Here is a 13,389-nt window from a genome sequence, read left to right as displayed (position 1 = left end):
AAGGTAGCTCTATGTCCTTTCTCCCACTTGGGGTAGTCGGTGGGGCGGGGCTTCCTCGATCCCCATGCTGTAAGGAGAGAGACCAGCCCACTGGCAACCCAGCAGCAGGGACTCGAGTGTCCCCCACACCTCTCCCAACCCCCAGAGCATCTGTGCTTATGACACGTGGGGACATAGGGTGGTGGGGTCAGAGCAGCCTCTAGGGATATGCTTTCAGTAACAGATGCTTCTGCTGAGCCAACAGGTGAGCCTGGGACACGGCAGATGCGTCCTCAGATCTTTGTCAGAGACAAGCAAGGGGACGTCACATTCAACTGAAGAATGTCTCTGATGCCTGGGTGGTAGTGCGTGTCTGTAATCCCAGGTCTCTGGAGGCTGCAACTGGAGCCTAACTTGCCCCCTAGTTAGGGGACAGCGTGGACTACAGAGGGAAAGTCTGTCTCAAAAAGGAGAGGGGTTGAGAATATGGCTCAGTAGTAGGTCTTTGTCTAGAATACTTCATAGAGAAGCTGGGGACATGGCTCAGCGGTAGAGCCCCTGCCTAGAATTCCTCAATAAGGAGCTGGGGTGTGGCTCAGTGGTAGAGCCCCTGCCTAGAATCCCCCAGTGAGGGGCTGGAGTGTTTCTTAGTGGTAGAGCACCTGCCTAGAATCCCCCAGTAAGGGGCTGGTGGTGTGGCTCAGTGGTAGAGCCCTGCCTAGAATCCCCCAGTGAGGGGCTAGGGTGTTTCTCAGTGGTAGAGCACCTGCCTAGAGTCCCCCAGTGAGGGGCTGGGGTATGGCTCAGTGGTAGAGCACCTGCCTAGAATTCCCCAGTGAGGGGCTGGGGTGTGGCTCAGTAGTAGAGCACCTGCCTAGAATTCCCCAGTGAGGGGCTGGGGTGTGGCTCAGTGGTAGAGCACCTGCCTGGAATCCCCAGTGAGGGGCTGGGAGTGTGGCTCAGTGGTAGAGCACCTTCCTAGAATCCCCCAGTGAGGGGCTGGGGTATGACTCAGTGGTAGAGCACCTGCCTAGAATCTCCTGGTGAGGGGCTGGGGTGTGGCTCAGTGGTAGAGCACCTGCCTGGAATCCCCCAGTGAGGGGCTGGGGTGTGGCTCAGTGGTAGAGCCCCTGCCTAGAATCCCCCAGTGAGGGGCTGGGGTGTGGCTCAGTGGTAGAGCTCCTGCCTAGAATCCCCCAGTGAGGGGCTGGGGTGTGGCTCAGTGATAGAGCCCCTGCCTAGAATCCCCCAGTGAGGGGCTGGGGTGTGACTCAGTGGTAGAGCACCTGCCTAGAATCCCCCAGTGAGGGGCTGGGGTGTGGCTCAGTGGTAGAGCACCTGCCTGGAATCCCCCAGTGAGGGGCTGGGGTGTGACTCAGTGGTAGAGCACCTGCCTAGAATCCCCCAGTGAGGGGCTGGGGGTGTGGCTCAGTGGTAGAGCCCCTGCCTAGAATCCCCCAGTGAGGGGCTGGGGTGTGGCTCAGTGGTAGAGCACCTGCCTAGAATCCCCCAGTGAGGGGCTGGGGTGCAAGGGTTCAACCCCTAGTACCACAAAAAGCAACGAAAGCAATGATCCTGGCAGCATCCCGTGGTTATGACAGCCCAAGCCCATCTAGGCCGGATGAGCACTCTGAGGCTAAAAGGAACTAAGTGACAGACTGCGGGTGACACTGAGGAGGTCCTGGGAGGGATGTGCATTCTCACTGAGCTACCTGTTCAGATTCCTGGGGTGTCTCACCTGCGAGTTCACTCTCCATGCATAGGTTCCTGCAGAAGCATAGACAGGGTGGCAGTGCCAACTCCGAGGCTGGAGGGGAGGCTGTGCCCTGCCCTTCCTGGGCTGTGAAGTGAAGTAAGGTCCTGGGGGTGTGCTCTGATGTATGTGAACTCATGTCTGAAGTACCAGATCGCTACCCTCCCCCTCTTCCCGCTCCATACTCCCTACAGCATTTGGTGGAATTGTTTCCAGATTCTCTGTGGATCTTTTGGGCTTTAGGGTGTTTGTTTGTTTGTTTGTTTTTGTTTTTGTTTTTTGAGATAGTACCTTACTCTATAGCCAAGACTGGTCTGGAGCCTGTCATCCTCCTGCCTTAGCCTGGGGTGATAGGTGTATGACACCCTCTGAAGGTTTTTAAGGGTATGCTGTACCCACATCTTCCTCTCCTAGCACCCCAGCTCCCTTTGGGGACCTACCAGGCCAGGTGGGAGGAGCAACACACCCCATCTGGTAGAGTGCTGTCTTTGGGAGCCACTGTCCTCCCCACCCCCCATCTTTGTGGCTAGCCAGCCCCTCTCCATGCCTTGCTCACTTCATCGTGGAGTTACAACCATCACCTGCGAGGCGTTCTCTTTCAGACTGAAATCTCTGTGCCTCAGTTATTACCGGATAATGAGACATTGATTTCAATAAGAATCGCTTCCATGATTCATCACAATCCATTCTTCGGGTACACACCCGTTTTAGCAGTGGGAACGGTTCTGTACGCTCATTGAGACGCTGAGGGATAAAGCGTGCATTGTGTCAATTTATAGTAACCGAGCTGCATAATCGCCCTGGGAATGAACAATCTGCCCATTCTGTGTCCTGGCTGGGTGTGGGCCGCGCAAGGTCCGGGCATAGTGCGCACAGTGTGCAGGGTGCGTCGCCCACGCGGCCTGAAAGGGAATCTTGTCCTGGCTTCTTCTCGGTGCAGCTTGGTAGTGGTGCCTGGCCGAAAGACTTGGGTACTTGCCTTGTTGGCAAAGGTCCAGAGGAGAAGGGGACAGTCAGTGTGTGCCCACAGGGGTGGGACAAGGGGGTTAGAGGGATACTCAGGTAGAGGGGTCACTGAGTTGCCAGAGAGGACAGGCAGTTTGTAAATGGGAAAGTCAAGAGGCAGGATGTTCATCTGGATCTATCTATGTGTAATGGTAGAACAACTCATTGGGGTGCAGTCGGTAAAACCGGGGCTCAGAGAGGCTGAGAGGTGATCCCTGGATGGGCAAGCCACCCAGGAGGAAGCTGGGACACACTGTGTTCTGCCTTCTGGTCCTGACCTGTTCTTTGGTGTTGTATGCTGCCCAGTTGTGGCTTTGAGTAGGATAGAGTGGGGTGGGATGAGAGCCCCTTGGAACATGCTTAGTCCATGGTTACCTCCAGAGCAGGAGTGTGCAAGAACTGGTCCAAGAAGCCTTGCAAGGCAGCTGTCTTTCCCACTGGGGTGGGCTGTGGATTCCCCATAGAGGAAGCAGCCTTTGTGACCCACGTGTCTCACGGAACTTTCTCTTCTTTTTTTCTGAAGGTTTATGTCAACGGGGAATGGGTTACCAACATCAGTGAAGGGGGAAGCTTCGGAGAGCTGGCCCTCATCTATGGCACCCCTAGAGCAGCCACCGTGAAGGCCAAAACAGACCTCAAGCTCTGGGGCATTGACCGTGACAGCTACAGGCGCATCCTCATGGTGAGTGGAACCCTGGCCAGGAGGCTCTGTCGGGGAAGAGGTATATCGGTAGAGTCTACACCACTAGAAACCCAGGTCCCGGGTTAAGACGAGTCTCCCTGGTAGACACAGCCCTTGACATGCATGGAAAGAATCAGAGAGGGTTTTGAAAACTCTTTAAAACAGGAAGATCTCTGGGAATGTCTCTATTGCATTCCCCTTTCTTTCCAGATACTCTAGGATGTGGTTGTAGTGGCTGGATCTCCAGCACTACCATAGGACCATGAGGTCATTTGGAGATTAAAACCCAGGGTCCCTCCAAGGGCAGAGGCTAAGAGGCGTCACAGGGACAGAGAGTGCAAAGGCCTTGGGGTGGCTGCTGCTTGGAGCACAGCTTGTATGGGGAGCACTATGAGAAGAGAATAAGGATTTCATCCTAAGGAGTCAGGAGTGCTCCATCCTGAGGCACCACAGCCTCCTCTGGAGCCTACCCTCCTGACCTCTGACAGAGCTCCTGGAGTCACAGAGGGCCCTGGGGCCAGGTGGGAATCAAGATTGGGCATCCCAATGAGAACTGGGAGTGGCCATCGGGTGAGACGTTCCAGAATGTTCCCCAGAATAGCTCAGGATGGAGCCCAGGTGCTCAGTCACTGAGGTACAGAGGCCACATCCTGCTGTGGTCTTGATGTGATGTCAGATCTTCTGTAGGACCCACTCGTGGATCAGCACCGTCTTGGAAGGCAACTGTCCCCAAGGCCCAGCATGCTCGGCCCGGCACGTCGGGGCTCCCGCACTGCTGTGGGCACGAAGACAGAACAGACGGTGTAACACCATAGTCCTTTGTCTCCAACACGTTCTCCATCTGCAGGGACCTGCCTGTCCCCGTGGGAGGGTGCCATGGGGACTCCTCTCTCCCTGCGAGAGGACGCAGTCCCCGTCCCCTCCGCGCACACCTGGCTTGGAGTTGCACCAGCAGCTGTTTCTCTTCTGTCTGGTCTCTGCTGTGTCATTGCTGGCTGTGGGACTCTTGTGGTCGGGACTTTATATTCAGGAATGCTCTCAAATCGCAGAGGGAACTGGCACTTTCTTTTGGGTTAATTTCGGATCCCCAGACGCTAAGAATAGCCATTTGGGCTCCGGAATCGGCAGCGCTCTTGTGGAGAATTTGGATCCTGTCCGCACCCATCCCCCATCTGGGCAGATTTGGATACGTCCAAATCACACCACTGAGGGCTCCTTCCTTAGCTGCGACTCACAGTGGGAGATGCAGAATAGAAGAATCCCCAGTGTCCCCTGGGGAGTTGGCTGCATCCCACAAGGTCAGCTCAGTCTCGACATTCAAGCTGACTTTTAATTTGGAAGTCTCCTAAGTGTCTCTCCTTGTTGCTCTGTTTGTCTAAGGGACACACAGTGCCCAGCGCTGGGCAGAGTTGGGGGTGCATTGTCATCTGTAGGCACTCTGGCGAGGGATCAACAGACACCGGCAATCCGTGGGTTTCATTCCTTTTATTTAAGCCTTGGGCCCTCTGTTCATCTGCCCCTTTTGGGGGACCTTGTGTCTGCAGCTAGTGAGTTTGGAATTCCCAGTAGAGGGTCTAGATGTGACTTATTTGGTAGAAGACCTGCCTAACACGCACAAAGCCCTGGGGTCCATACCCAGCACTGCCTAAACCAGACACAGTGGCGCATACCGATAAATCCAGCACTTAGGAGGTGAGCTCGTAAGTCCATGTCATCCTCAGTTACGTAGCAACGTTGAGGCCAGCCTGGGTTACGTGAAGCCCTGTGTTCAAAGGGGGATGGGTGGTGGGGAGTCGCATAGACAAAGTCAAATTGTGCACAAGAGGTCATACTGAATCTTCCGAGGCCTCTGCATGAAGTATTCTGAGTCTCTGGAAGCTCGTGTCCTAAGCAGATACAGGTCCTCATTCCTAATGCCACTGACTCCGAAGGGTCCACATCCTTACTGACTCTCACAAGGACCGGGTACCTTCTACTTCATAGCATAGGTGGGTGTGACCCCTGCAATCTCAGTGCACCCCCACTTTCTGTAGAGTCTCTGAGATGAGCTTAGAGTCACCCAGTGACTCCCAGGGGTTCACACAGCCTGGGAGTAGATGACCCCTCCATCCTTGCCCAGAGTGAGAACCCCAAGGCAGTGAGAAATCACAGATGCAAAAGCGGCTGAGAAACTTCTTCTGAGCTCATGGTGCAGGTGCAGGGATGGGGACGCTTCAGTCAGGGCCAGCTCCTTGTCCTGGCTGCCATAGGTGGCCCAGCCAGGACAGGCTGTGCTGGGTGCTAGAGCCACATCCCTGGTTCCAGTTCTTCTGAACCATGGGGTAGGCAGTGTTTGCTATGGATAGGGTGTGGCTCTTAGCACTGTGTATGTGTGTGTGTGAGAGAGAGAGGGAGAGGGAGAGGGAGAGGAGAGAAAAGAAGAGAAGAACGAGGGGGGCAGGATCTTTGGTCCCTGGTCTCATTGTCCTACCTGGAAACACCCTGAGCAAGGTGGGCCCTCTTCATGTTCAGCAACCACCATCTTCCTCTCCTGTCCACACAGCGGTCCTCCAACCCAGCCTCGTGCCAATTCATTTGAGAGCCAGGCACTCTCTGCAGGTGGGGGAGCAAGGAAAGACCCTGGGGACCGTGGGAAGTGAGCGCGTGCTCTGCCCTTGTGTCTCCAGGTCCCTGCTGTTGAAATCTGGTTGGTCTGAGGTCTGCTCTGGTTTCCTTTCCTAGTGATGTGACAAAATACTCTGGCAAAAGCCAGTTAGGGAAGGAAGGGTTTATCTTGGCTCATAGTTCCAAGGTCCCATCCATCATGGCAGGGAGGTCATAGCAACAGGAGTCAGAGGCAACTGGTCACATCCCAGCCACAGCCAAAGAGGAGAGAGCACTGGGATCTGGTACTGTTTACTCTCCTTTGCCTTCAGTTCAGGATGAATAAACGGTGTTGCCCACATTCCCAGTGGGCATTTCCACCCCCATTAACACAATCAAGACAATCCCCCATAGACATGCCCACAGATTAACCTCCACCAAAATCATCCTTCACTGAGACTCCCTTCCTGGTGATTCTAGATTCTGTCAAGTTGACGATCAGTACTAACCATTCCAAGGCGTGCTGCAGGTGCCAGGGGGACAGGCAGATCGAGGCCCTGGCCCAAGCAGGCTACTTGGGGAGAAGGCTGAGAGCATCTGCAGGCAGATCCCTAGGCTGGGCCCCATTGGAGACATCTTGGGTTTGCTGTCTTGCATGCTGTAAAGCTTGCTAAGCTGGGGATCCCCCATGTCCCCAAGAGGCTTAGCAGATGACTGCTCAGTGTAGGAACAAAGGAGGCTGGCTTCATCTGCCTCCTGACCAGGTCCCTGGGCCCCACAACGTTTTCGGTGTTATCCTGCCCACTGTACCAACCTTAGCATTTGAGGTTCCGGGTCACAACCTGCCTACATTCCACTTGGAGAGCTTAATTGCTAGGTGGTCAGTGGGGACTACACATTTTCAAAAGAGATGCCTTTTTTTTTTTTAAGGACTGGATGGGATTAAAATGGCTTGGGCCAGGTCACTGAGCAGGCTGCTGCCACCGCAGCCACCCTGACCTGCACCCATCAGCAGACACAACAGTTCTGCGTCACAAGAGCCCGGACACTGGCTTTCCAAATTGTTCCATCTTGTTGTCATGGAAACAGACTTGTTCCAGCTTCTGCTGGCAGAACCACTGTCTAATCTTCAAGGTTCGGGGAGCTGAGGACAATTTAATGAGGTTCTCCCGGCACTGCTGGGCATTGAGTCCCTAGCTCTGTTGGGAATTGAATTGGTTATTTTTCTCTTTGCTCTGATCAAAACCCCTTAAGGGAGGGGAAGTTTATTGTGGCTCATAGCTTTAAGTACAGTCCTTCATGGTGGCAGGAGCATAAGGCAGCTGGTCACATGGCATCCACAGTCAGGAAGCAGGGGGGGGGGAGAGAGAGAGAGAGAGAGCTCTCAGCTTGCTTTCTCCTTTAGACTCAGTCCAGGACCCCAGCCCATGGAATAGTGGTGGGTGGGTTCTCCCATGTTTAGGATGGGTCCTCCCTCTAATAACCCAACCTGGAAGTTCCCTCACAGATGTGCCCAGAGGTTTGTCTACTAGGTGATTCTAGGTCTTGTCAAATTGAGCATCAGGATTAGCCATCACAGGGCTTTCCCTAAGAAGTAGAGAGCTTGAGGACGTGTGATTCTCGGTTTCTAGGATTGGGAGTTTGCAGGCTTGTCAGAGCTGGTCTGAACCAGATTTGATGGGGGAGTTGAGGCCCAAGGTGAGGGGTAGAGCTGGGGCCCTGTCACTGTGCCAATCTCCATGGAGACCCTTTGGGGAAGTTTTTATATTCCCTTGAACAGATGAGGAAGCAGAGCTCAAGAGGTCAGTGAGAATGGAGATCTGAGCCCAGGCTTTCTGACCGCTCAAGCTCAAAGTCATCCTCTGACCTCCCCCAAGCTCACCACTGGTTAGGGGGCACTAGATCTGATGGTGGACTGCCTCTGCAAGCTCGTGGGTATCTCTGCACTAACTTATAATCACCCACTGCTCCTGAAGTCTTTAAATCTTGGAAATGACGCCCACCACCTCAGTGTGTCCCCCAGAGTCCCATGGCACTGTTCGCGCTTGGCTCTGTGCCTTGTCCAGCCCCTTCTCTCTGCCCACCCCCCATGTTCCTCCATCACCCACAACTGTTATACAAGGCTGGTTTCTTCTTTGACTCCTGACTCTTTGGTCTTCGAGTGGGAACTTCCTGGACTGTCCACCCTACCTTCTAGGGTCCTCAAGTCAGAGTGGTCGGGTCTGGCTGGTAAGAGTCCTGGTGGCTGCCAATGCCTCTGCATTTCAGTCATGGGCATCACCCTTCCACTGTTGGTACATGACTATTCAGGGATAGATTTCCCTCTTGACTCCTCAGGCTTTAACATGACTGTGGGTCCCAGTGTCTCTAAGAGGTGCCCAGCCGTGGAAATCACACTGTGAGTGTCCTAAAGGGCACTGGGCTTCAGAGAGAGCACTGGACTGTCTCTGCTATTGACTGAAAGGCACGTAAGGAGGAGATATTCATGGCAGCTAGGCCCCCCTGTGCATGTCTGTCCACACAGCACTGAGCTCTCTCCATGTGCACGGAAGCCTGTCTGAAAGCTACCTGTGTGGCTGGACACAGCTGCCGCTGGCTGCTCAGCCTGTACCGGAGCATGGGAGGGTGTTGATGCCATGGCCGTGACATCAAACAGACTGGGCCACCCTAACTCTGCCTTGTGCCAGCCGCAAGCCTGGGCACAGGGTGTGTCATTCCGCCAATCCAGGGTGAGGACGGGAGGTTGACCACACAGTACGGGACGGAGCAGTGACTCTGTGGACACAGCTTCTGTCCCCACGGAGTAAGGAGAGTGCAGTGTGGCATGCGGGGCGAGCTCATGCTTGTAATCCTGGCACTTGGGGGGCTGAGATAGAATCACAGCTTCTAGCTCAGCCTGGACTTCAGAGTGAGTTCCAGACTAGTATGGGCTACAGAATGAAACTATACTTCCACAAAGGAAAGAACAGAAGCTGGGTGTGATGTTGCACACCTTCCATCCCAGCATCTATCCCAGGAAGCAGAGGCAGGCAGATCTCTGTTAGCAGCCAGCATGATCTACATAGAGAGCTCGAGGACAGCTGTTTCAGCCCCCAACTTATTGGACAGGAACCAAGCCATTACCTTCTTTGGGCCTCTGTTTCCAATCCAGTAGATATAACACTAGTCTCTCAGAACCGCGGGGCACGTTAACAGCTATGCCGGGGCAGTGTCTTGACTATGCCTCATGCCACCTTCTGGGAAGAGAGTGCTCCTGGAGTGGCTGGGGTGCAGGGAGCTGGTGCCTGTCAGTACCCAGCTGCAGAGTGACTCATTCCATTTCTGATGATTAGGGTCTTGACTCAGGTTGATGGCCCCCTGTGTCAGGAAACAAAGACCCTTCTGAGCTGAGGTGTTGACAGCTTTGAGCAGTGGTTTGATGTCACAGAGGGAAAAGGAGGGCCTGGGTTAGAGACAGCAGCCAGATCATGGATCCGGAGATCTGATGGAATCTGAGACCTTGTAGAAGATATGATTGTTCCAAGAGCATGGACAGTGACAGGCTGCCTCTGCCTGGAAAGACACTCTGCTGACCCTTCTCCAAGAGCTCTTCTCCAGGTTACTCAGTAAGATTCACACCATCATCTTCACTGTCACAGTCACTAACACCACCATCAGCATCGTTATCACCATCCTGATTACCACCACCACCACCATCACCACCATCACCAATGCCATTATTATTATCATCACCACTAACACCACCATCAGCATCATTATCACCATCCTGATTACCACCACCACCACCACCACCACCACCACCACCACCACCACCATCACCACCACCACCACCATCATCATCACCACCACCATCACCGTCATCATCACCAATGCCATCATCATCATCACCACCACCATCATCACCATCATCATCAATGCCATCATCATCACCACTATCACTACCACCACCACCATCATCATCATCACTAATGCCATCATTATCATCACCACCATCACTACCACCATTGTGACTATCAATAGCATCATTACCACCACCACCACCACCACCACCACCACCACCATCACTATCATCATCATTATTGTCAAAAACATCCTCATCACCACCATCATCGCTGTTATCAATACTATCATCATCATCATCATCATCATCACCATCATCATCACTGTCAACAACACTATCACCACCATCATCACATCATAAGGAGCAACGACAACTTAAGAAATACTGAATCTCCATCCTTGTAACAAAGGATTCAAAAATCTGATTTACCCAGGACTAGTGACGTGAAAAGTACACCCAGATTTACCCCTTTTCCCTTGCATTTAAGTATCTGTCCCCTCAGAAACTTAGCCTGGTGGACTGAGGCCCTAGGAGGGGATGGGGTGGGGGGAGACATAGCCCTACACCTTCAACCCCATTGTTAATGTGAGGCTCAAATGGTTCCCTCAGTGGGCTTCCTATTCTTTCTGAAAGTGGGAGCTCCCATCGGCCCCCTAGTCTCTGTTCTGAGTGCTGAGAGCTCATGAGGTGAGCCGGGAGTGTTGAGCGTCTTGAGGCAAGCAAAGGCGGACCTTGTGCGTAGCTAGGGAGACCCACAGTCTGACTCTGTGGAAATTGTGGTGTGCCTGGAGCCTCAAGGGCCCTTCCTCCTCACTTCACCGCTGCTCACATTTTTGTCATAGCTTTCTAGGGACTGGCATTGACTGCCACGTGCCTTCAGTCCAGTCCTTCTCCTGAGAGTTCTTTTTTCCCTCAGTAGGACTACACTGTCTAACTTTGGCTCGTGACTCTGAGTTCGTATCCATGGGCTGCCCCCACACCCATGTGGAAGGGGCTTCTGCTGCAACCCTTGCTTCCTGTGAGATGGAGCCACCCGCAGTGAGCCAAGTTGATGGGGACGTGAACATCCTTTACACCCGACTAAACCCACTGCCAGAGGGCAGAGCCACAGAACAGCGCTTGTCCCTGTTAGTGGGTGGCGTCAAGAGAGGAGCAGGATGTGTGGCTCTGCCTTACTCTTAACACCTGAAGCTTCCACTCTGAGCGTGCAATGCATTGGTCTCTCCACTTCTGCTCCCTGCCCCGCTCTTAGGACTGCTGCCGATTGTGCTGATGTGCTCAGAGCTCAGTGTCAGGTCCCATGAGGAACGTCTGTATTATAAATGCCACCCCGTGTAAGGTCTGAGAGTGCGACCAGTCTCTTTGGCGAGGCTGAGCCCTGGCCCTCTAAAGACATGCTTCAGGGAGAGCCTCGGGCATTTGCAAGCCTCTGTGTGTCAGTCCTGTCTCTCATGTCTGATCCATCTCTCCTCCCCGGACATCTTCCCGATCTACATCTTAGTGAGCAGACAGTGGGAATCTGCTGCAGTACCAGAGATTGGTAATGACCTCAACCTCAGGAATAAGCGAGTCCCAGCTGCTGCAGCGGGAGGCAGGGCAAGCTGCTCTAGGACATCTGTGTCACCTCATCCACGGCCAGGCAGGGGACATGGGTCTCCCACACCATTGCTCTCGACATCTGAGGTAGCTGGGAGGCCCACTCAGTGGCTGGACGTCTTGACAACCTGTCCAGAAACCTCAAGGCTTTATAACGGTGCATCTCAGAGGGGGCATACTTGTAATCCAAGTCAGGGTGCCGAGGCAGGAGGATTACAGGTTAGAGTCTAGCCTGGGAAGAGCAGGGCAAGCATAGCTGTGTTTACCTTTGGAAACTTTAAGCCTCATGGTCCCATTCACTGGTGTGGCTTGCACATAGTTGGAGCCACTGGAGTTCGTGCTGGTGGTGCTGGAAGCTGTTTCAGAAGACACGGGAGGCAAAGAGCAGGAAATGGGAGGCATGGGCTCGCAGAGACGTGCTTAACGGGTTTCCTCTGAAGAGATGAGTCACTGAGAGAAATCTGCAAGTGTTGAAAGACCAACTGAGACTGGAGACCCACCTTCTCTTTCTGCTTTTTCTTTCACAGGGAAGCACGCTGAGGAAACGCAAGATGTATGAGGAATTCCTCAGCAAAGTCTCTATCCTAGGTCAGTGGTTCTGCTGCCCGTAGCCTCTCTGCAGCCTCCCGTGAGCGCCTGCAACCAGCCCACATCTGCTTCTCCCCGTGCGGCTGACAGGTCATCTCTGATTAGCATTATGCAGGTTTGGGACATGCATGCTCACATGCACACACAGACACGTGTGCATGGCTCCCACAGGAGTGGCAGTACATGCTCATATACACACACACACACCACACACATACACACTCATACACTTGCACACATGCACACATACACACAGATACCTAGGTGCAAATATGACATGCCTTCATATGTGTGCACCTTCATATATATATACACACATTTGTGGCACACATTTATAGTACACACCTTCATGCATATGCACACACACATTGCATGTTCCTATATGCACACATTCATGGTGTACTTTTATACAGGCGCGCATACATACCCTGCTACCTGTGAGCACGAAAGTCATCCTCTCACTGATCCTATCCTTCCCAAACCGTGTCTGCTTATCTCTCTTGCTGTCTTTGGTGCCACCATCCCAGGTCCGAGATTCTGAGCTGAAAGCTGGCTCTTTGTTCTCGGGGCTGGAGACTCGCACTAAGTGTCTCTCCCCTCCCTTTTGGCTCACCTTGAGCATGGCTCCTACGTGACATCACTGCCCTTCCAAGGCCACCTTTATGTTCCATCCCCGTGGCCTGTGCAGACTCGTGGGTTGTACGCGCATCCTGGGCTCATGGGCACAGTTTGAGTAGCTCAGAGATCTTAGGAGAAGATGGGGGTAATCTGGTTCTGACTGCGAGGGAGGGCTCTGCTTGGCACCTGTCCCTCTCAGTGCCTCTCAGACGCTCTTCATACCCTTTGTCCTGTGGCTGTGTGAAGGGGCCTCCCCTTTCTGCCCTTGAAGAACCGCTGTAGTCCTCATCTATTCATTGTGGTGGGACACGTGTAACTCAGAAAAGGCCATTTCCAGTATTGTAAGGAGCTTGGCTCAGAGAAACAAGCCTAGCTGCAGGGTGTGCAGGCCATCACCATCTACCCAGAACCCACTCAGAAATGTATCCCCACAGGCAGCCACTCGCCACTCCCCCACCCCCTCAGCTCGGCCGCTGCACAGGCCCTCCCTGCCCCCGCCTCTGCCTGTTACGTGCATGGTTTAAATGTTCGGAAATGTGTTGTGTTTCATTGAAAACTCTGCGGCCAAATACTGGCTGTCTCCCTTACAGTTATTTCAGTTTTCACCCAAGACTTACGGTGTTAGGAGATGACGCTTGTTTTCCAACCTTGGAATATTGCACACTTTAAATGCTATTGGGGGAAAAACTCTATCCTTAAAACATATAGTGGGGGAGAGAGGTGCTGCTGCTGAAGCCCAAGCCA

At 53.4% G+C, this 13,389-nt stretch overlaps 1 protein-coding gene across 8 annotated transcripts in view; it reads left to right on the top strand.

Annotated features, from left to right (window-relative positions):
* The window catches only part of Prkar1b (protein kinase cAMP-dependent type I regulatory subunit beta), a 139,111-nt gene that overhangs the window by 102,359 nt on the left and 23,363 nt on the right, over positions 1-13,389 (top strand). For all 8 annotated transcript variants that reach the window (XM_042268222.2, XM_042268221.2, XM_076560624.1 and 5 more), the window contains 2 exons: positions 3,261-3,419; positions 11,967-12,027. In XM_042268222.2, the coding sequence (XP_042124156.1) occupies positions 3,261-3,419; positions 11,967-12,027 (220 nt within the window). The remainder of the gene's footprint in view (positions 1-3,260; positions 3,420-11,966; positions 12,028-13,389) is intronic.

Source organism: Peromyscus maniculatus, chromosome 23 (assembly GCF_049852395.1).
Source record: "Peromyscus maniculatus bairdii isolate BWxNUB_F1_BW_parent chromosome 23, HU_Pman_BW_mat_3.1, whole genome shotgun sequence".
In the NCBI taxonomy this organism is placed as follows: Eukaryota; Metazoa; Chordata; class Mammalia; order Rodentia; family Cricetidae; genus Peromyscus; species Peromyscus maniculatus.
Note: the sequence above shows the minus strand (reverse complement) of the source record. Positions and strands in the feature narration are given on the sequence as shown.